Source organism: Cygnus olor, chromosome 6 (genome assembly GCF_009769625.2).
Source record: "Cygnus olor isolate bCygOlo1 chromosome 6, bCygOlo1.pri.v2, whole genome shotgun sequence".
In the NCBI taxonomy this organism is placed as follows: domain Eukaryota; kingdom Metazoa; phylum Chordata; class Aves; order Anseriformes; family Anatidae; genus Cygnus; species Cygnus olor.
Genome location: NC_049174.1, coordinates 18,941,559 through 18,965,297, shown reverse-complemented (window position 1 = coordinate 18,965,297; position 23,739 = coordinate 18,941,559). Strand labels below are relative to the sequence as shown.

Genomic DNA, 23,739 nt, shown 5'->3' with positions numbered 1-23,739 from the left:
GTAATGAAGTAACTTTTACTGTACATAATTACTCTTGCACAAAACTCTAGGAGTGGCAGGGCTTATCTATCATCTGCCTTCCCACTACTATTAGTGGGGTGGTGGGTATGCAGAAAAGTTATGGGACCCTTCAAAGATTGTACTGCTGACCAGAAGGATTAGGAGTTCTTGATTTCTCATGTTTTGTTTCTGGGAGAGTCCATTGATGTAGAGAAGGAAAAAAAAATACATAGATGCATAAGTCTTTTTTCTTTTTTTTGGAAAGAAATTCTGGGATTTCTGAAATAATAGTTCCTTCCTCTTGATTCAGATAGAACAATCACATTAGTAGAGAGTTTTTGCTTTGAAAATAACTATACATATTTTTCTCCTTTTCTTCTGGAGATAATTTTTTTATTCATTTTTTTTTTCCCATGACTTTCCACTTAGTTTTTAAATAAAAAGTGTTTCTCTTTTTTTTTTTTTTTTCCCTCTTGAGGACCACTATGTTCAGGTAGCAAGGTGAGAAGGGAACTTAATTATACCTTCTGGAATACTCGAAGAATATTTTCTAGAATATTTACTTAGTTTCGAGTGCCTATACTGTCTAAATAGTACTAAAAAAAAAAGATAGGCAAAATTTCTATACACAGCAAATCATCTTGGAACTTTAGTGTAATTTACCTGAACATACAGGTTTTGTTTCTTTTTCTCTCTTCTCTCTCTCAGCTGTAAGACAATGATGTTCACTTATTATTAAGTATTTTACTTTTATAGCTTTTCAATGTCTGAATTCCCTCAATCTGTTTGCTCTTTTTAGATTCTTGATGGTGAAAAAACAGGCACCAATTTCTTTGGTTACTCTATTGCTGGAAACATGGACCTGGATAAAAATTCCTACCCTGATATTGCTGTTGGTTCCCTTTCAGATTCTGTATCTGTGTTCAGGTATTATATATAGGACTGTAACTAATTACACCAAGATTTTTAGTTTTTAAAAACAAAATGCATAGAAATAACAAAAGAGCTGTTTTGCCTGGAGTAAATTTTTTATTCTAGAAATTAGAAATTCTGGGAAAAAAATACCCCAAACTGGTTTGTTACTTTTTCTGATTGAGAAGCTACTTCACAATTAACACAGGGTATGAGGGTGAACGCGGACAGTTAATGTGGAGTGCTGATGTCTGTTGTAAATCTGTACCTTAGTTTTGCCCTGTGGTAACTCACTTGGATGTCCATGTCTGATTTGTCTGAATTGAGCGATAAATAATTCCTTTGCCTTAAGAAAGGAGAAGATAATTGATATATTTGCTAGAGCTTTATCTTGCTGCTGTTATATAAATCAAATCCTGCTTTGCTGAAGGTAGAACAAAACAAAGCAGAATGTCAGTTCTGCAGCTGAGGATTTGAAAGCAGTGATGCATGTGAGGCATGCTGAGGTTGTGGCGGAGTCCATGAAACAGCATTGAGGAAGCCCTGCAGAAACTATCCTTGTGGATTTCTGTAGCACATGCCTTAATTAGGATGTACCAAGATGATGATGTGGTCCTTTACAGACCTCTGTTTTTCTTTTAATGTACTGTTAAGCTGAAACACTGGTAATGAGCAGGAGGAAGAGTACCTCTTCCTTAGAGCTGTGAATCCTGCATGAAGTTCAAGGCTGTGGTGGTTATTATCAGGTCCCCAAAGGAGAGGGGCAAAACTCTGAAATTGGTTATATGAATTTTGTGGATGAAAACAACTCTACCTTTCAGGCAGAATGAAAGTTCCTACAGAATGATTGTTCCTACAATCTTTTCATGATGCCATCTCTAAGGTATATAGTATCTGTGTAGATAATTGTAATGCCCGTACATACACTGAAACAGCATCCAACAAAAGCAACTCAGATTGCTTGTGGAAGAGAACAAACTAGGTGGAATGAACATTGGTCCATTCTGACCATGTCTATGCTGACAGTGAAAGTGGTTGCCCAGTTACATCTGCTGAAAAGAGTAAGGTGTCATACTGGCCTCTTCGGCCTCTAATGTAAACAGCCTCTAGATGCTTCCGTGAGAACAGGATTATCTCATTCATACAAACCGTATTTTCTTGTCCCTTCCAAAAAGAAAAAGAAAGGAAAAGAGAAGTGCACGGCTGAATTATGATAGCAGTCTACATGCAGAGAGGAGTCAGGAAATAAAAATGCTGTTTTCTGTAGCCATCCAGGCTCCACATTAGAGCTGTTCTGGACATTAATCTGAATGAACTTTAGTTCCTACAGTTGCTCACAGGGCCTGAATTATCATTGGTATGGGAACCATCACTTTGAATTTCCTGTTTTATGTATGTGTATAAAATGATAACTATAACAGTACATTGATATATCCTGTTCCCTGTCAGGCATTTACTACTCACTCTTGTAGTCATTTTTTGTGACTTGGTTAGCTTAGCTTTAAGCTGTTTTGTTTTTTTTACTACTGCAAAAGCTAAAACCCATGTTTCTTGTCTTCACTGCAAATTAGTGCAGGCATAGAGGGCATCTGGGATTCACATGAATTATTTCATTAATCTTAACTGAAACTTTTCTTTTTTTTTTTTTTTTTTCCCTTTCTTTCCCCATTTTTCCCCCAAATAAAGATCCCGGCCTGTCATAAGCATTATGAAAAGCATTACAGTACAGCCTGACAAACTTGATCTAAAGAAAAGGAACTCTGAGGATCCTAGTGAAATATGGTAATTTTAAAATTATTCTATCAGGAATATTGGTGTATTGAGCTTTCTGTCATCAAAATGTGTCACAAAACAGTGACTATATTAAGGTGAGGGGATATGACAGTTGTGCAGATGAAGCAAATGTATCTACATGTGGTCACTTTGACTTTCTGAATTTGTCATGACTAGTGCTAAAGACTTCATGTGGAATACATTCTGTTTACAATGCATGTTTTTGAAAATGAATGTCACTTTGCCACTTACGACTTCAGGTGTCTTAACATTGAAGTATCTTAACTAGAACTGATTTCTCATGAGTAGAGATGTAAAAGCAAATGTCAGAAAATATTATTACTAATTGTTCATTAAACATTTTTCCTTGCTTTGTAATTCAGTTTAGTAAGCAGCAAATGACAGGTCTAGTGTGAAAACCACAGTCATAAGACTGTGATAACACCATTCGGTGGACTATTAAAACTTTTCAGTCTGTTGGACCATGCCTTATTAAAGTTAATTTTAATTTCTTGGCACTTTTTACAGGATGGATGTGAAAGCATGTTTTCATTATACTGCAAACCCCAGTAATTTAAATCCACGAATAAGTAAGTTTTGAAGACAAGTATGTTTTAATCTTTGTTTTATATATATATATAAATTTTGAGAGTATCGTGAAAGAATAGTACCTAAATTATAGTGACTCATCTCAAACTGTCAGGTTTAAAATGCAACTCAGTACTAAGGACAATTAGTTATTGCGATATCTGTATTTAGAGTAGCACATAGGGTCATATAAAGAAATGCTGGTGTGTTAGGAAGTTCTGTGGGTAAAAGACTCAGTTGAAGTTTCCTAGGTCACATAACTGCCATTGAGCAAATGGCTGCCATACAGACTAAAACCATTTTGCCTCTCCAGGCTGCTGCTGCTTTAGAAAATAGTTTTAAAGCCCAATTTATATATCATTAATAAGCATTATTTCCCATTGGGGACTTGCACTTACAAAAAGTGTTTTGTATTCATGCATATAACGTCGTGGAAATCAGCAGCTGACAATCTGACATAGTACATCTCTGTATTAATAGGAGGCTGGAAGATTGTGTCATAAATATAGTTAAAAATGCAAAGCATCAGTTTCTGATGTCTCCTGTTTTTTCTCTTAAGTTGTTACAATGCTGCTGTTACTACACTTCAGAAAACTGTGTAGGATCTTGAGAGGAAATGAGAAGAATTCTAAGCCCAAGCCTCTTCCTCCTCTTGTGTTGTTTGAGTTTCTGAATTACTTGTAAAATCTATAGGATGTGCTTGAATAGGGTCTTGGGCCTTCCAACAGCCCAAGAGGCCACTCACACCTGCCCCTCTGCACGTTCCTGAGGCCTGGCATGCTCAGTGCTATTCTCAGCCTTGGAACACTATATTAGCTTGGCGAATACAGAGATGTTTAAAAGACACACAGAGTTCAGATCTATCAAAACATGGTATTCCCTGCCTCAGCAGACATAGCTAGAAAGTTATAGGCTATTGCTTTCAGTGTTAAAATAACAATGTACCTTGACCTCAAAAGCCTGCTTGGCTGCTTAGGTGCAATTTGGGACAAGATAGAAATGAAGGAATCAAGTCGGAGTATTTACGAAGTTTTTTTTTTTTTAATCTCAGCCCTCTACTGGCTCTACAACAGCAATTACAGCTGCTTTAGTCAGCTCTGAATTTTAGTAAAGCAACAGGAATTTATCGACTAAAAGGACCTCGTAAGTTTCCTTTAGATACATGACATGTACAGGGTATCTGGCCCTCAACTGGAGAGGAACAAAACATGCAGGTGGAGAAAGTTTTGTAAACAACTGAAAACATTAGTAAAATTCAGCAGTGGGTAAAAGTCTTCTAGAACGCTGCTGGTAAGATCATACCTGGAGAAATTATGCAGGCAGTTAGTGACAGGACAAGGGGGAATGCTTTTCAACTAAAAGAGGGGAGATTTAGATCAGATGTTAGGAGGAACTTCTTCACTCAGAGGGTAGTGAGGCACTGGAACAGGCTGTCTGGAGAAGCTGTGGATGCTCCATCCCTGGAGGTGTTCAAGACCAGGTTGGAATGAGGCCCTGGGCAACCCGATTTGGTGGGTAGCATCCCTGCCCATGGAAGGGAGTGGGGGTGGAACCAGAGGATATCTAGGGTCCCTTTCAACCCACACTATTCTGTGACTTTATTAAACCATTTTTTTTTAATATGGCAAAGGTACTCCTTAATAGCAAACTACTTTATTTCTTCATATAGAGATCAACTATACATTTGAAGCAGAAAAGGAGAGGAAGCAATTAGGCATGCATTCTAGGGTACTGTTTAAAGACCATCAGTCTGAGAAGTTCAGTGCAAGTACAACCCTAAACGGGCAGAACTCAAAACAGTGTGTGACAACCAAGCTTGTACTGCAGGTAAGGCAGAGAATTTACTTTTTATTGCTTTTAGACCCATTTAAAGAAAAGTATGTTGCTCTTTCAGCCTTGTGGTACCTTTGTATGCAACCTAAAAATCACGTGCAATATAAGGCTTCAACACTAGAAAACCATAGCTAAGTAGTACTTTACTATTCCCTGCACATGTGTTGCTTCTTCCCATTGCCTTTATTTTAAAGCATGAATAAAAGTTGTAGGCACTGCAGTGTTCTCTGGAGGTCAATAGAGCTGAAACAATTTAGAACAATAGAGAGGGAGCAAATGCCAGAAACTGAGAGTTGTTGGAAAACACAGTAATAGTGGTTGTAGAATTTAATAGTGTGCTGGCTGAGAAAAGAATTTCAAGCCACAGGTTTTGGACAGGATGAATGGGCATGACAAGAAAGCTTGGTATGCACTCTTAGTTTACTGCTGTAATGGCCCCTAAAAGTGACGTTACTCAAACAGCTGAACAAATTCTCTATCTGTGGCTCAGGAGTAAAAAGCCTACAATGTTGCTTTTTGACCTTAGGAAATTAAAAACCTTGGACCTAGACAACAGAGAGAGAGTGTTATTTTACTGTTGTAGCGTGAGTTTCATTTGCCAGAGTTAACATTTGTTAATCCCAGTAAACTCTGAGTGAAATCATCAGATCAGGAAGCCAGAAGAAAATGAAGACAGTAGGGCTAGGATCCCTTGTGTTCTTGAATATTTTTAGAAAATGATGGGTTTCTAAATAATGAATAGTTTTCATATTGGAAAATGGTGCAAAGGAGATGTTGCTTTACTTCGTATTTGAAAATGTATATCAAAAGCTGATCTTTGAGTGTTTTTTCTCATCTGCACTGTATGCTAACTATGCTGTCTAAAATGTTTTGACAGGAAATAGTAAAAGATAAGCTACGCCCAATTCCTGTATCAGTCAGTGTTGAAATTGCTGGCCTGGAGTCTAGCTCATCATCCACAAGAAAAGAGAAAGCACTTCCAGATCTTATACCAATTCTAGATTCAAATGAATCTGAAACAACTATCGCAAAAGTAAGCCTTCAATAGCATATTTTCTTAGAAATCTGTACTTTGATAAGTCACTGAACTTTAAGGAAATAACTTGTGTGGCTCTGGATTTGTAACTACTGGCTTATATTTTGCACTTTGTCAAGAACTTTTTAGAAAATGTTCTGAATTTGGTCCTGTGTTTCTTTTGTAAAAAAGTGAGGATGATATAGCTGTTGTTTGTTTTTCCTTACCAACACATTTAGGAGGAAACGCACTTTTGAATAAAAACGGCAATCTGTCATCTCCTGCTGTGCACACTTATCCAACATCACAAATAATGTGCAGTCTAATTCTTTCATGGTTAGGATGCTATTAACAGTATTAGAGCTCATCAATGACGTACCTCAGGTGAAAGATCTTATTTCCTCAGTGCTCATTGAATAATCAGATTTAAGGATGTTTTTCCACATTAGGAGTGTACCTCTCTTTTAGAAGGGTAAAGCATCAAATTTTATCTAATTCTGCCTTTTAGTTACATATAAAATTTTAATTTATCAGCATCAAGGGCTAGGGCTCACAAAGAAAAACAAATCTTGACAGGCAAGAAGTAGAGTCAAGTTAAAATCTTACTTTATCCAGGGAACTTCTTGAGTTCCCTGTAGATGCTTTATGCACTGCACATCAGAAATCCTGTTTTAAGTTAGTATCATGTGGCATGCAAAAAACATGCTTTGGTTTTATCTAGGTGGAGTTCTTAAAAGAAGGATGTGGAGAAGACAATGAATGTCACAGCAACCTGAAACTTCAATACCGGTTTTGCACTAGAGAAGGAAACGAAGACAGGTTTACCTATTTACCAATGTAAGCCTTGATTAATGCATTGCTAAAATTCAAATTATTGACAAGCACTGAAAAAAATACCTTTTATATTCTATTTTTGGAGTTAGAACAGCTTTGTTCTGTTGGTCTGGCGAACACAGTCCTGTGTACTACTGATCTGTCAGGGTGACAAACATGGGGGAGTGGGGATGAGCTTTAGAAAAAGAGTCGTGGTACAGAGTCAAATGGATGTAAAGTGGCTACAACTGCGCAGATTTAGGCTAAAATGTAGAGTAGGGTTACTAACCACTGGAGAAATGATAAGCAGCCTAGCAGGAGTTTCTTGTATGGTACTGTTAACTGTTTTTGAGATGAAATTTCATTGTATGACAACATGATGTACTACATTCCAGTAGCTTAAGACAATCACTTATAGAGAAGTAAATGGAGAAATTGTTACACCATAACAGGCCCCCAACACCCCATAGCATCCTTCCTACTTGGAGGGCTGATGATACTAGAAAGAAGGTATCAAAACAAAACAAAAAAGCCTAAAGGAAGTATGTTTACTTACTGTGAACAATCAACCTTTAGCAGTGTGTGCCACAAAAAAACTATGACCATTCTTGTGTTTATGCTCTTGCAGTAGTTCTTCATTAATAGAGGGAATTATATTTGGGTAAAACAACAGTAAGAAACAAACTTTCAAACACATTTGTTTTCCTAATGCACAGAACCCTGTATATTCTGTTTCTGCAGTGAAAATGGCATGCCAGTGCTTGTTCTGAAAGATCAGAAAGATATCGCACTGGAAATAACAGTGACTAATAATCCATCTGATGCAAAAAATCCACAAAAAGATGGTGAAGATGCATACGAAGCTAAACTAATTGCAACCTTTCCAGACAGTCTGACCTATTCTGCATTCAGGGAGATGAGGGGATATCCGGTGAGTATTTTTAACAGAAAGGATACTCAAATTTTTAAACACTTTGGGCATATGTTTACTTATAAATATACTCTACTTATTCAGGAAAAACAGCTAACATGTGGTGCTAACCAAAATGGTTCTCAAGCAGATTGTGAACTTGGAAATCCTTTCAAGAGAAACTCCAATGTAAGTTGCACCTATTTTACTCACATTACATAATTTGATTCCTGACTGCAGTCTTCCAAAATTTCTGTGTCATAACTAGAAATTTGATTTGGATCTGTCTTTTTAACTTTAGAATTTGATGGTGTGTTGCTATAATGCTCCATATATTAATATCTTCCATAAAATATTTACATATTTCATGGATGTTCTTTCCTGTCTAGGTAACATTTTATCTGATCTTAAGTACCACTAAAGTTAATGTTGATACGACAGACTTAGACATTAATCTGAAGCTGGAGACGTAAGTTTTCTTTTTTTGTGCATATGCATGTGTGCTGTTTTTACATACAGTTAAAAAATATTTTTAATTATTTGGTCTGATACATAAAAGCAGTTTAATAGTACAGTGAAAACCGCTAAATTGATAAAATCAACAGTGCTGTTTTCTTTTTGTTGTAGAACAAGCACTCAGACTACTTTGACTACAATTACAGCTAGTGCTAAAGTGGTTCTTGAATTGTTTTTATCACTCACTGGGTAAGTGTTGGTAGACCAGATTGGGGGGCAGAGCACCTTTGCTGCAGACTTCATTAAAATCTGATTATTCTCCTCTCTCCACCCCCCACCTGAACAGAGTGGCTAAGCCTTCTCAGGTATATTTTGGAGGTAACATCATTGGTGAAAGTGCTATGAAATCTGAAGATAACATTGGAAACCTCATAGAATATGAATTCAGAGTGAGTAATTTAGATTAATATCTATTTTAATCGAAAGAACAGCTTCTCCTTTTATATGTCTGAATACTTGAAAAAGTTGCTGGATCTTGCCCCACAATCCTGACTTCCTGTTCAGAATGAGGCTGGATATATACATTCTTGTAGAGCAGTTCACGTGCATTCAGGTATACAGCATAAACTCCGTACAGGTGGGAAACTTAAACCCAGAAGTCTAACTGCACATGACCAGCTGTTGGCTGATGCAGGCAAACAGCAAATATGTGTACTTATGGCATGCAGAATTGAACATGCACAAGAAGACACTGCAGGAGCCATGTTGAACGCGTGGGCCTAAGTTCACCCTTTTGGTCTTCTGCCTAATTAATAAGTTGAGGAGAAGGGGAACAAAAGGATTCTGGTTCTGTGAAATCTTTGTGTGTCTGGAAGTGAATTGCTTTTTCATTAATTCAAGCCCTTCTGTATTTATTTGTAGTTTGTTAGGATTATTCTCCGGAAATCCATCTCTGTTAAATCCTTCATTTACTTCTCTACCTGTGTATTTAATTACAGTATTAATGTTGAAGCAGTTAGAAAATCTGTTTTAGAACTTGCTATCATAAGCAATAACACTAAGAAAGAAAAAAAAAAGTTGGGAAACAATTCCCAAACTACTTCAGTGGGAGTTGGTTATCTTTCTGTGTCAGAGTTCCTCATAAACTTTCAGTTTGCCTCAGTTACGTAACTAAAATGATTTCTTAGTTCTTAAAATAAAGGGTGGTTGTTGTTGTTTTACATGAAGACAGAAATCAACAGCTTAAAGTTAATGTTAGGGAATTTTAGTCTTGCTATAATCAAGCTCAGTATTAGTTGCTATTCAAGTGTGTTAGTTTTACTATACGCTTTTGTCGTTATGCTCTGTTTCAACTGTCTTTCAGTGGCTTTTAAATTTCCTGTTATCTGCGTGCTTAAAAGTTGTCAAAGTCAGTAACAGTGATTGATTTTCAAACAAAACCCCTTTAAAACAATTTAAAGAATGTTTATTTTAACAGGTAACTAACTTGGGCAGGCCACTGAAAACATTTGGTACAGCTTCCCTGGACATCCAGTGGCCAAAAGAAATTAGTAATGGCAAATGGCTGCTGTATTTGATGAAAATAGATTCCAAAGGCTTGGAAAAAGTCTCCTGTCAACCACAGAATGAAATCAATTCTTTGCATCTTGCAGTAAGTTACCCTACCTTCTTCTGTTCACTAATAAGTACAATATTAAAGCACCATAGCTTGTGATAGTAAGGTGTAAGAGTTTGCCTCCAGAACTATTTTTTTTTTCTTGAGATGGCCAAAAGCACAAACAATGTGTTCTTAACCTTATGAGGAAACTTCATATAACAGCTGATGAGGTAAGCTACAGGACAGCTGCTATCTCACGGTGACTGTAGCTGCAGTGGGCACTGCTGTCATATGCTTTTGCAGGATGAAATTGCTGTTAGCTTCAACACATCATCAACATTACTGAAGTCTGTGTTCTTGCATGGAAGAAAGACAGCAACCATCTCCCCAACCCGAGGGAAATCCATGTACTTTTTTGAAAGAGCTTGTAAATACATTTAATTGCTTAGAAGAAATATGCTAAAAGCAATTTCTGAAGCAAGAGTTTCATAGTCCTTTATGTCTACCTACCAAGATTTTTTTCTAAACCTTGAGCCCCATTTTCATTGTTTCTCATATAATCTCAAGGTCACTTGGGAGAAGTTGTAACTTTCACTATTAAACTTTGTACATGGAAACGCATTTTAAACCCATTTTGTCAGTTTCTTGATCACTATATTAGTTAATAAAACTTTTAGTAAGTAATTAATATGCAGTTAAAAATGCATCATACTGATCACATCACCTCTTACTCTGTTAGCACAGTAACATTAATGCCATATATATAGAACAAAAATGGAAACAACATTAAAAGCTTTGTAAGTCTAAAAACCCATTGACCTGTCAAAGAAGGCAGTTAACCTTTTCTTGGTTAATCTCAAATTTTTGTGATTCTGTTGTTAGCCATGAATATATGTAAATAGGGTTTATATAGTGAAGTCACTTGTGCTGATCTTGGAACAAAAAAATCAGACTCTGTGTTTGTGCTTGTATGGGGGAATAGAATTAAGACAAATGTATGATAACATAGTAAAACTTTTTTTTCACCAAGGAATCCCATAACTCCAGGAGAAAGCGTGAGGTGGCAGAGAAGCAGATTACAGACAGCAAAGCATTTTCTTTATTCTCAGAAAGAAAATATAAGACCTTGGTAAGCATACTGCATTAACTATGGCCTTGTTGGATACCTCCCGCTCCACTCCTAACAGGGCTTTTGGGAGTTTGGCAGGGTGAAAGAAAATCTCTCCCCAGTTTATTTCTTCTGTATTATCTACTGATAGAGAGGGAACTACGAAAGAATTTCTGCATGGCTATCTATATGGAAATGTGATTACTTTCCCATTGCTGTTGGTACAAACAGATTTTGGATCTTGTACATAAACATGATGCATATAATCCAATTTTAAATCTTGGTGGAGAAGGGGACAGTTTAACAATTTGTAAAGATGTTTTTATTTACATGTAGAAATTTTTAACTGCAGGACTGCAATGTGAACGCACGGTGTGTGGACATAAAATGTCCCCTGAAGGGTTTTGACAGCAAGGCATCTATTTTGCTGCGTTCCAGACTGTGGAACAGTACTTTTGTAGAAGTAAGTCCTCTTACCTGCCATTTTTGAAAGATTAGAGTTCTTTCCTGTTATATGTTTAATAACTGTACTTTATTTTGGAACAGGAATACTCCAAAATGAACTACCTAGACATTCTTGTTAGAGCCTCAATCAGTGTTCCTGCTGCAGCTAAGAATGTTAAACTCACAAATGAAATTGCTCAGGTAGGTTCAGCATTTAATGCTAGCCATAGGTTATGTTTGTTATGTTTCCAGCTTATCTCAAAGACTAGAAAAAAATAAACTATTTTAAAACAAATCTATCTAATAGATTAGATTTCTAATTGAATTTTGAATTAACAAACCTTTTCACATTTTAATTACATTGACAAAATTCACTACCATATTGAAATGATACCAATAGGAACTTTTTCTCCAAAAACATTTTGCAAATGAGAGAAGACATCTTGTCAGAAAAAGAAAATAAAAGTATAAATTGCAGCTTTATCTTAAACTTGGATGCTTTTGAAATGCTCATCTTCACATACTTTCTTTCCTTTAGGTGCGTGTCACTGTCTTTCCTGCAAAACCAGTAGCACTTTATACAGGAGTGCCTTGGTGGATCATTGCAGTGGCTATTTTTGCTGGAATACTGATGCTTGCACTGCTGGTATTCCTGCTATGGAAGGTAAGTTTTTAGTTACCTGGTTATTTCACATGTCCTGCTGTACAGATGACAAGGTAGCAAACTAATTAAGCATTTTTGCTTTGCATTTAGGACCCAAAAGACAGCAAAATGGCCTAAACTGTACATGACTTCTATCATTTTAGTAACATTTGGAATAAAAATGGTCACGAGAGAAGACTTGTTGATGTAGTTGATAAGAATTTTTTCTGTTTCCAGATCCTTGAAAGGAAGTTTTTTTGAGGTCTAGACAAAGCTTCATAAGAATGGCCAGAGACTTAATAGATACATTAATATGGATGGATAATAACTGGGGCTTCTGTGGTTACGTGTAAAACTGTGAACTCTCTACCAGTGTTTTAACAGGACTTCGTTCTCATAACATTAGAAATACCATTAAAGACAGATGAAAATAACCAAAATGTGCAAAAATAGCACATAGCCAAATGTATTGTTCAATTTCTTTAGTATTGGCTGCTTATCTTAGAAACCCTGAAGGAATAAATATTTAAAACTAAAAGTTAACAATTTGCATAAGAAAAAGAAGTACCTAGTTTTCTAACTACCTTTGGCACTTCCACAACTAACTATGGTTCCAAGTATAACAGAGTAGTAGTTCTATTCTTACTATTTACTGTTGTAGGCAGTTAATACTGTTGCTATGGGATGGGAGAATTTTATTACGAAAGAATGGGTGAAGAGGAATATCCTGTCTGTCACTGGAGCAGTTGTGGCTTTGTTGAAGACTTACCGTTTGCTACAGATTACTTCTCAAAGGATACTTGACTTCCTTCTTTCCAAAAAATGCCCAGCCTCTGCTGCAAATCTTTCTAATGAATTACAATTAACGCTTTGTGTAGGCTGTTAGGTTGTACATATTAATCTTCTACTGCACATGAAAATGCATGCATTCACACACAGTGTGAAATGCTTCTTTCGATGACAAACACTGAGCCATCTTATGAAGGACAAACATGGTACATCATAGACAATTGCATGACTCGGTATAAGACATGCTTGTGTTGTATAGGTAAAATCAGGAACCCATATTTTTGTTCTTTATTTACCCTGTGCAGTAGTCCATAAACTGGTTTCTGTATAGATGTCTTACTGCTCTTCACAGACAGTTTTAGTTGCTACAAATACACTGTATAGTAGCTTTTCTTAAAAAAAATGATGTATTAAAAATTAATCAAAAATATTATCAAAATAATATTCCTTATCCCAGATTATTCTATTTCACAGATTTAGTTAGTCCCCAAAATTCTCAAATCTAGATAGAGCTGAGAGTTCAATCCCGTGAAGAGATTATGAAAAGATAGATCAGTTATTTAAGTCAGTTTTAATAGTTTTAACTTTTTCCAGTCCACAAAAATTGACTAAATACCTTGCTTCCTTGTAGTGTGGTTTCTTCAAGAGAAATAAGAAAGATCATTATGATGCCACATATCACAAGGCTGAGATCCATGCTCAGCCATCTGATAAAGAGAGGCTTACTTCTGATGCGTAGTATTGATCTACTTCTGTAATTGGTAATTGATGATATTTTTTTAATTTTTAGCTATGGTGGCACATGCTATGGTTGCGGTGGCTAACGATGAAGCTTTTGCTACTTATGTTCTATTAACTTTTGGATTACAGACTATCAGTACTTGCTTGCTTGTTCTATTAATAGATATTCACCTTTTGGTGCACATAAACACAGGTGTTTATCTTGGTCGAAAAAAGCTTTTTCTTTAGAAAACATCTTTATCTGTTGCAATGGATTTTAGTCTTTTTTTGAATTGATGTTTTAACAGTACAAATTAGTTCTTAAGCTTTAGAGGTGGTAATCAACACTGCAGAGTTAATACTTAAAGCTAAACTATGTGGAAGATAAACTTGCTTTATTAACCTTTAGCGCATGCTTAAAAAATACACGTTGCTCATTAATGAAAGGGGTTTTCATAAAGAAAAGGTAATTGCTGTGGAAACCACCTTTTTTCCTTCTATTCTACATTATACTTTTCTAGGTAGAAACTTTTCTCTGCTGAAGCTACTAGGATGCATGACCATTTATGCTTCTAGCAACCTTCACTCAACTTAAGAGAACACATGCATGTACAGGATACTAATTAAAGATGCTTTGACATGAGGGATTGGGGGAGGAATTCTTAACCAAAATCTATCAAAACTGTGTGTATGAAATCTTCACTAAGAGATGGCCAAAAAATTTGGTCTGTGCCTCAATTTATTTTTTAATATATACCCACTTAAATTATAATAGATTGGAAAAAAACAACAACAAACCCAAAATCCTACCACCTCAAATACTGTAAACAAAACCTTGCCACTTTCTTTTTTCTAGTAATATGTAATGACAGCCAGATGACACAATGTCTCTTACCTTTTAATCTTGACTTCGGCAACCCATAAGCACGTCATGTCGAGTGTCTTCTACTAGTTATCACCTCTGTGCCACTGTGGCCAAAACTCCATTTTATTTTGAAAATTAATTCTAGTACGTTCTTAAAGTAGCTTTGAATTAAAAACAACCGACCAACCTTGTACTATATTCTATTCTATCTAGGGAGACTTGTGTCAGGGCATACTACAAAACTTTCAAGTTATATCTGTTTTGCACCAGACGTATTAAGCAAGACTCATGCTCTAATACTGCATATGTGTAGTTAGTTCAGGCGACTACAGTTGTGATGGTGCTCTGAAAAAAAAAAAAAGCCCTAATGTAACTTTTCTTGAAGGCCCTGGAAATCTTTCTATAGGTTTTATGGTAAATCATGTCACCATACAGGAAGATTATGAAGTACATACCCACCTTTGAATCAGGAGAAGCAAGCTTTCCTGAACTGCATTTACATCTTTGTTTAGCATAAATATATCTCATTATACGAATGAATAACTTTGTAGGAAGACTCACACAGTGCATTTTTGCCTACATCTTTTTGTTTTCAATTTTCTTACCTGTAAGTCTGTGCAAAAGAAGAATTTAGTTGTAGTACTTTCACGGCAACTTAAACCTAACCGCTTCTTTTTTTTTTCTTGGCCCCAGTGTGGGTTCTTCCAGCGTTCCAGGTACGATGACAGTGTCCCCCGATATCATGCTGTAAGAATTCGAAAAGAAGAGCGAGAGATCAAAGACGGGATATGCAAAGATCTTGAGACAAAACAGTGGTTCACAAAATGGAATGAGAATGAAAGTTATTCTTAGGGAAAACTCATTTCCCTCTACAAAGTTCAGATAGAAATTAAATGTTGCCATTTATGGAGTACTCATGGAGTTAGACGTATGAACACTATGGACATCTTCACCGTTTGGCTGTAGATACTACTACTTATATTGAGGCTTTTGTTTGCACAGTTAAAATTGCTTCAACGGACTTTAATTTGCATTATTTAATTTCTACTCTGCCTCTTTTTTTTACCTTCAAATCTAACTCAGACTTTAGGAAATGCTGTGTTGAGTTGGGCTCTTTTCTACAATATACAAAACCACTATGGCAGACCTTTCCTGTGATCCTAATTTTCCTGGGAATGCAAGGAATGCATGGTTAAGGTCAACATAGGTTGTTCTCCATCCTTCCCTCAATGCATAGGTTATTATAAACATGCAGTGGCCTTAACATTGTTTGAGTATAATCCGAAGACCTGCAAATCTATTTTAGTCACGTGCTTCGCCTGCTGCAGTAGTTAAGGCTTCACAAAAAGCATCACCTTAAGTTATACGTGCAATAGGTCACGTTGCTTGATTTTTAAGATCTGAATGTGTGAATATTGCTCACAACAAATATACACAGGTTTTTGTTTTGTTTTAAAAGAGGCTTGAATATTAGATGTACTTTTTGTATATATATATTTCAGTCATTTTGATATTTATTTTTGTTACAAATCATTGTCTTTGTCTAACTGTTAGGCCAAAGACTTAACTGAACCTTCAAACCACTGTGTTTATGAACTTCATATGATGAGACCTGAGACTTTCACTGCATTTTAATAAATAACTGAAGGTGCCAATGCTTTCCAAAAATGTAAATATTTATTCCAGTGATGTATGTGGAGTCTTATTTTCCTGATACTTATAACTTTACCTAATAAGAATTATCAGGTCTTGTAATATGATTTGTATATTAACTTCAGACTATTTTACAGTTTGGACACCAAGCATAAGTAGGGTTTTTAGATACAGTTTTATACTTACTGGAAGTAGTAAGAAGTTCTCTGGAAACAACTTTGCAGCTTCATAAGGATTTCCTGTTTGGCAAAAGGTGTTGACTACTGCAACTGTTATGTAGCACTTGAAGGAGGCTGTAAATGCCTAATTTAACTATGAGGATCTGAGCTGATCCTCTTTGAGACTACTGAATACTCTTGAATACCTGAATGTTGGTAAGAGTAGAGTCACAATATTGTGCTTATCAGTAATCTAATTGTTGTAACATAATTGATAAAGCTATTTAAAGAGTTTACTTTTTTTTTAAACCCATGTTCTAAAGCATTGGTACTATCTAAGGATGAAGATTAGTTTGTTTATTCAGTGTAAAACAACTATGCTCAAAAAGTAGGCATGTTAATTGCTAGTAATTTGAACTATGCAAAAACCTCTTGGTACTTTTTGCCCTCATAGGGTGAAAACCTGCTAAGAGGGCAGTTGTCAGGTATCTTATTTTTACTACCAACTTTGAAAATACCTTTTTAGAAGGTATGGTCACCTAAAGTGTTAACATTATAGAAAGAGGATTAATTTAGTAGACTCTTCTTCCTCCCACTAAGTGATCTCAGTCTGTTGTCACCCTGATTTTATGAACACTTAAAATATGTATTTAGCTGTTAACCAATTTTTGACCTTTTAAAATCTAGCTTATTTGCTGAAAGGCTCAGCAGCATTAGACAGGCTAATCAGGTGCTAAGAAGCTTGACAGTGACTACTGTAGCCTTTGATTTGAAAGCAGATTACGGCCCGCCCTCAAGAACGTGAATGTCTCCGCAGTGTTAAACTGAAAGTTGTTAAAAATAAGTCATGTCACTGGTATACTTTTTTTCAAACTGTCTCTTTTTTAATACCAGCTAGCAATGCTGCATCATTCCATGATTAGAAATTACCTGTGGATATTTGTATAGAAGTGTGAAATAAAATTTTTTTAATTAAACATTGTTTTGGTAATAGTTATTTCTCATCGCAATTACATGAGATAGCCATACCTAAGTTCACTAGTACATTAGAAGAACAAGCTGAAAGTTGCACACTTTAACAAATGATCTCACTCTAAATATTGCCATAACTCCTCACTGCCCTCCCTCATGCAGAGGGGTAGATAAGACAGCTGCAGGAGATAGCGCACAATCTCATGCTCACAGGCTGGCTGGTGCTTGCTGCAGGTGCCAGCACCCACAGCAGCCAGGCCACGAGCCTGGCATAGTGGCACAGGCACAGCACCAAGCATCAGCCGCGTGCGGCCGAGCTCCCCTCTCTGTCACACAGCTGGGGCGCCTGAGACAGGCTGCCACCCTGCCCTTCCATGCAGTCTCCTGGCAGCTGCCAGCTGCTTTGCTAAGCAGGGGAAATGGATGCATTCCTCCAAACCAGCCAAGGATTTGACACAACTAGCTGTACCTAGCAGTGGAAGTTTGCTACTGACAGTCAGTTACATGGTTGCAAGGTACAGACAACAACAACAGAAAAACAGAAAAGCCAAAAAGACACAGGAAAAAAAATATCAAAAGAAACCCAATATTGTATATTTAAGATGTTAACCCTTACAGGATGCTTTGCTTTCATCTGCTGAAAGGAAATACCTTTCAACGCAACAAGCCCTGAAGATAAAGTTAGATGGATACATTCTAAATAATAATAAAAAAAACTGTGTTTGTTGCTACAACATGAAATTTTTAGGACTAGGTGCTAGAAGGTGCTGCTAGATCTCAGAGCACGTCAAAGATGCGGAAACAGCCGGCCTTTATTAAACAATTATTTACGTAACTAAAACCACAAGCAGTTGTCCGCAGCAAGACTAAATATGGACTGGGAGACCAGTTCACTAACCTCTTGTGGATCAGTGTGATTGTGGAAGGAAGCCAGGACAGTGCCTGTCAACACACAGACCTTGACAGCATGGCAGTACCAGACAACGATGTGGGCAGTGTGGCCGTGCGAACACAGCGTACACGAGTGTTCTTCCGGTCGCAGAAAATAAGATAAAGCTGAGGTCTTTGTAAGGCTGACTCAGTTATCACTATACATACACATATAAATGTATATGAAAGCATCACAGTTTATTAGCATTCTATATAGTCATAATATATATGCTATGTATAGGTTAAATATACTATAGTACAGTGGCATATATATATATAGTAGTATATGTGTATAGTATTTATGCTAGTACATATGTACAATATATGAAAGTATATACACATATATAAGGCCTAATATACATGTTTTTATATATATTAGATATATAGTGTGGGTATATATTTAAGGTGTGTGTATATATAAAGTATGTATATATAATATATATGCACACTATATAGCCTAAGGTACACTACTAGAATTCAAGTAAACCTTCACATACATAAGAGCCACAGCACAGGAGACACAGCTTACAAGAGACGCTTTCAGTAGCTGGGGCCATGACAGCGTAATACAGACTATGAAAGGGACTTCATACGTGGGAGAGGAGAAGCAACAGGGTGCTCCAACACAAGCCAAAGTGAAAGCTTTTGAAGGAGGCACTAAAACACCCGCACCGCAGAGCTAGCTGTCACTGCGGCAGTGCATCTTAACCAAAACCAAAAACCAACAGCCCAGAATGCACAGAACCTGAAAGCTGCTTACACACACACGACTGAAATCACTTATCCCCGCACAGAGTAGGTGACTGTGCCAGCCTCTGGTTTGCAATACCCATGGGGACAAACCGTGATTAACCAGGTAAACACAGCCCTGCTTGGAGCCAGAACATTGTGGACACTTCTGGCTTTCCAGCTAGCAAATGCATGCCTGAAAACAAGAACTGAGCAGCACATTCCTCTTTGGTGCCTCTGCTAACAGTTGCTTCATTGTATTTATTTAACTTCAGACCTCAGACATCTGAAGATCTATTCATCTTCTGAGGTCCTGGATTCACAGTTATATTATGCGTTATTATTATTATTATTATTTTATAAACCCCCCTCCCCCCCCCAACCTGTCTGGAATCCAAAGTCACTACTTTTTGCTAGGCAAGGAATGCAAGGGAGGCATGACAGCTCAGCACAGTCCTCCTCGTGACTATCTTCCCCAAGCAAAACTCTCCAGGCTTCACAGCAAACCTGCCTTCTCCAGCCCTCAGGCTGACTGTGGCTGTGCTCTGCAGCAGCCGGGTTTGAGCCAGGGCACTTGGGCAGGGGCTCTGAATCCCCACCTGGCAGCACAGGGGTCAGAAGGCACTCCTGCAGGTCAGCCACCCAACCCCTGCTCAACGCAGTCAGCTAGCGCAGGCTGCTCAGGTCCACACCAGTCTTTAAACATCTCCAGAGACAAATAGGCCACAGCCTCTCCGAGCAACCTTTGAGCAGCCTCACAGTGGAAGCTCTCCTACGTTTAAGCAGAAACTTCCCTTGGGCCACTTTGTGCCGCTTGCCTCTGGCCCCGTCACTGGCCAGCCCTGCGAGGAGCCTGGATCTGCCTTCACTCGCTCCCCCCGCCAGGTATTTATTACATGCACTCACAGAACCCTTCCTCAGCCTCCTCTTCTCGGCCTCCCCTCCACACCAGATGCTCCAGGCCCTCAGAGGGAGGCCCATTCCTGCTTCATTTTCTCTACAAAACCTATGTTGCAGCAGCAACTTTTCATGGCAGTACCAACCTCAAAGATGCTAGAAGACAGAGGCTGCAGTCACCTCTGCTTCTTAAGAATCATCCCAGAACAACGTACACTCCCTTGCCATCGATACACAGCACTACTTATTTCCTCATATCTCTCAGTCTCAGTAGCTTTGCGGGAAAGGGGAGGAAGGGGCAGAAGAGTCACATGTTCTTGCCATGAGCATCTGAAATAATGCAACTGCTAAGCAGATTAGAAGACGTGCTTATGGGACATTTCAGCAGCACGGGACTCGTTTCTTGAAGCAGAGGGAGCCAACCACTCAGTGCCAGAGGTGAGAAGTGCACCACTGCTGGCCAACTCGCTGGACTGCCTGCGGCTGGTTGCAGCCCAGCAGGGAGAAAGACTGCACCGCACCGAGAGCCCACCTGCACTGAGCGCTGATCCCTCGCAGCCGCCACCTCACCTCTGGCAGTGGCTAACAGAGGAGCGGCACCGCAGCACACAGTGAGGCTTCGCTCCTCCTGTTCTCACAAAAAGTTAGCGCTCAAATTCACTACCAGCTATGTTTTTCCTACAGAAGAGAAGCCATCCACAATAATCAATTACAATTTCCCCATCTGTCTTCTGATCTAGAGTCACATGAACTTGTACATGTCAAAAATTCACAAACTCCCAAGTTTAATTACACACTCGATAAAAATACTCAAATATCTGTATGCTCCTCTTGAGCCTACTGTAATTTGATACAAACCCATGCAGAAGCCACTACATATCAACTTCATTCCCATTTTTTTATATATTTTTATTTCTACTACTGCAAAAAAAGAGACGAAAGCCACATCAAACCAGTGCAATCCTGTGAAAGTTTTCTAACATAGCAAAAGCAAGTAAACTTAGTGCCAAAAACCTGAGAACAAAGACAAACCTTTGCACAGAGCAAAGCAACACAAATAGACACACCAGAAGGCATCATAGCAAAGCACATAAACAATAAAAAGATACAGACAGAGATATTCTATGCATACCTGTGCCTTGAAACTTAAAGTTTTGGGTTTTATTTTACTTTTTAACCTATGATGTAGCTATTTTGGAAGAAGGAAAGAAAAAGCAGCCATACATGCAGCAACCAAGAACAGTGACTTCCAATAAGGAGTAACTTACTTATGACCATAGCAAACCAAAAAAATCTTTCTCTGGAACACCCTGCAAGAATGATCTGCTTTCAATTACCTTATTAAATCTTAAATGCCATGTTAAATTTTAAATTGCAGTTGGAAGGAAAAAAAAAAAAAAAAAGGCAGTTACTTAGGTTAAAACTAAACACTATGTTTTCAATTATTTTAAAATCTGATTTGTTCTATCCCATTTGAATTGTGGATCCAGGTGTATTATGATTTCAGGAACACCAACAAGAAGGAACAGAGGACTAGAAAAATGCCAAATGACAAAAATAATGCCTTTCTTCTTTTTGCTTTGCTTAAGCATTTACAGAAACTAGCACATAAGAACTCCAGTTAGTGCCACACTGGATCAGATCAGAGAAAGCCCCAAAAGATCATCAATGAGTGAAAAAAGATTAAAAAAAAAAAAAGAGAGAAAATTCAAGATCACGGAACACAGAATATCCCAAGTTGAAAAGGACCCAAAAGAAACCTCGGGTACAACTCCTGACCCCACACAGGACCACCCAAAAATCAGACCCTATGTCTGAGAGCATTGTCCAAATGCTCCTTGAACTCCAGCAGCTCGATGCTGCAACCACTGCCCTGGGCAGCCCATCCCAGTGCCCGACCACCCTCTGGGCGCAGAACCTTTTCCTAACACCCAGCCTGACCCTCCCCTGTCCCAGCTCCATGCCGTTCCCTCGGGTCCTGTCGCTGTCCCCAGAGAGCAGAGCTCAGTGCCTGCCCCTCTGCTCCCCTCGTGAGGGAGCTGCAGGCCGCCATGAGGCCTCCCCTCAGCCTGCTCTGCTCTGGGCTGAACAAACCAAGGGACTTCTCTGATACCTTAACAGAAGACGCTTCCATGGATTGGTACCCAATCAGTATTTTAAAGACCAAGAAAAAAAACTTTAGGTAGAAAGGGAGGATAGATAGGGGATTCTGCTCCAAACACAGCATTTAAGATTTACCCCCAGTTACTTCTGTCATCGCTCACCCGACACGATTTCCCTGGACAGAAGCGCTCGCTGTTTATATCAGTGAGAATGTAAACGGGCTCCAGCTCACCCAGCGAAAGGACGCATTTAGCTTCTGACAGCCTTTACCATGTCCCCTGGCCAGGGACCGACATCCCATGACACAGCAGGCAGCAGCCAGGTCCCTACAGCATGCCCACAACGGTGACACACCAAGCATCCAGGCAGCAACACGCACATAGAAAAGATGAAGCCAGCCCAGAACCACCACAAGCAATTGCAACACCTCACAAATACCCAGCTTGCTGCCTGTAGGCACTGCTTTAAACTACAGCTGGCTCACAGCTGAAACCATTATCAGGTGGTTCTAAGCACAGCAATTAATAGGCAAAGCAGGTGTCCCAAATTAGTACAAGCTTGAGAAGCATGAGCTACTATTTGATGTTCCTGAGGAGGGCCCACAGGCAGCACTACAGCAATAAATGTTAGTGACCAGTATTTGTACACGATCTGCAGAGACAGAGAAGTTGCTGACTTGCCCCGCCAGCCACCACCCCCAGCCAGAACAGAGCAAGCCGTTCTTTTCTGGGTACGAGATGGAGGTACTGCCTACAAACCAGGTGAAGCAGCCTGACCCTGAGCCACTGCTCTATTCTCACTTATTACTGGTGCAGTTACTGCTCAGAAAACTGCCTCTGGAGGAAAACTGAATCAGTACGTTTTCTGTATTTACAATGCAACAGCAAAACAACAAAAAAAGCCGATAATTCATGATGATCTTTCTACAGCTCCAAGCAATCCAACAACACGCTGAGCAAATTAATGTGACACAAGTAACACAACAATTCCTCTGTTAGCACAGACCATTGGACTTCCATCCCCACTACCAGTCATGGACAAGCTGCAGGTACGAGGCACGTTTAAAGGAGATCAAGCAATGTTTAGGAGCTGATTTCATAGGGTAAGTTCGTGGGCCAAATACAAGTATCCACAACAAAAAGAGCAAGTGACACAGGACCCAGCCCGCCACCACACTGCTCGTTGCGCCACAAGGAACTGCAGGACTCAATACCTAAGTCGCAGTGACTTTATCAGGAATGCTCAGGAACACTGCTGGCTGCCTTGTTGTTAACGTTCAGGATATTTCTACTTGAGTAGGGTAAAAATCTATTACACATGTCCGGGTGTCTCGTGTGCTGGATTACTATGAGCGATCCGGTGTAGGGATCTGGTGCGACGCTTGGCCACACTCACTTCTAAGCCGCCACGACACGTTTTGCCTTCGTCACCGACCGCTCGGGAGCGCATCGCGACACACGGACAGACCGACCCCACTCACCTCCTCACGGTTTCGGTTCTCCTTCGGCCGGTGCCCCCCGCGGGGCCGACGAGCCCCCAGCCCCACGTCGCCGGCCGAGCCGCCAGGGCTGCGAGCTCGGGACCCCGCTCTCCTGTCCCAGTCCCCCTGCCCTACCGAGAGCCCCTCCGCACCCCCGAGCAGCAAGCACGTACCTGGCCGAGGCCGGGCTCCTCTGGGATGCGAGCGCCGCCTTGTCCCGGCATAGCGGCCGACGGGGGAGCCTTACTTGGCTCCGCGCCCAGCCTGCGGGCGCTGGGCTGCTCTGGACACCCACCCGCGCTCCCCTCCCTTCCCTCGCCTTCTCTCGGAGCCGCCCTCTCCTCCGCCCCG

The 23,739-nt window shown here is 39.1% G+C and overlaps 1 protein-coding gene and 1 long non-coding RNA gene across 12 annotated transcripts in view; one reads left to right on the top strand and one right to left on the bottom strand.

Moving 5' to 3' along the window:
- Nucleotides 1–23,670, top strand: part of ITGA6 (integrin subunit alpha 6) — a 116,155-nt gene extending 92,485 nt beyond the window's left edge. For 7 of the 10 annotated variants that reach the window (XM_040561367.1, XM_040561363.1, XM_040561364.1 and 4 more), the window contains exons 9-25: nucleotides 800–927; nucleotides 2,599–2,694; nucleotides 3,214–3,275; nucleotides 4,943–5,100; nucleotides 5,984–6,139; nucleotides 6,843–6,958; nucleotides 7,676–7,865; nucleotides 7,950–8,033; nucleotides 8,234–8,313; nucleotides 8,472–8,549; nucleotides 8,647–8,749; nucleotides 9,778–9,951; nucleotides 10,928–11,026; nucleotides 11,358–11,468; nucleotides 11,552–11,650; nucleotides 11,988–12,113; nucleotides 15,160–17,249. In XM_040561367.1, the coding sequence (XP_040417301.1) occupies nucleotides 800–927; nucleotides 2,599–2,694; nucleotides 3,214–3,275; nucleotides 4,943–5,100; nucleotides 5,984–6,139; nucleotides 6,843–6,958; nucleotides 7,676–7,865; nucleotides 7,950–8,033; nucleotides 8,234–8,313; nucleotides 8,472–8,549; nucleotides 8,647–8,749; nucleotides 9,778–9,951; nucleotides 10,928–11,026; nucleotides 11,358–11,468; nucleotides 11,552–11,650; nucleotides 11,988–12,113; nucleotides 15,160–15,318 (2,019 nt within the window). In that variant the 3' untranslated portion in view covers nucleotides 15,319–17,249. Of the gene's footprint in view, nucleotides 1–799; nucleotides 928–2,598; nucleotides 2,695–3,213; nucleotides 3,276–4,942; nucleotides 5,101–5,983; nucleotides 6,140–6,842; nucleotides 6,959–7,675; nucleotides 7,866–7,949; nucleotides 8,034–8,233; nucleotides 8,314–8,471; nucleotides 8,550–8,646; nucleotides 8,750–9,777; nucleotides 9,952–10,927; nucleotides 11,027–11,357; nucleotides 11,469–11,551; nucleotides 11,651–11,987; nucleotides 12,114–13,512; nucleotides 13,643–15,159; nucleotides 17,250–18,147; nucleotides 18,228–23,561 lie in introns of those variants that run through there. The other 3 variants (XM_040561361.1, XM_040561359.1, XM_040561360.1) reach the window with 3 other exon arrangements.
- On the bottom strand, nucleotides 8–23,699 carry LOC121072108. Of its 2 annotated transcripts, XR_005821008.1 has the most exons (5): nucleotides 23,562–23,693; nucleotides 18,148–18,278; nucleotides 15,072–15,211; nucleotides 14,654–14,811; nucleotides 8–189 (listed from the first exon to the last, which is right to left on the bottom strand). It is a non-coding gene; the product is annotated as an uncharacterized LOC121072108 (long non-coding RNA). The 2 variants fall into 2 exon arrangements; XR_005821007.1 differs by lacking the exon at nucleotides 18,148–18,278 and having other exon boundaries at nucleotides 23,562–23,699.
- Between the last annotated feature and the right edge of the window lie 40 nt (nucleotides 23,700–23,739).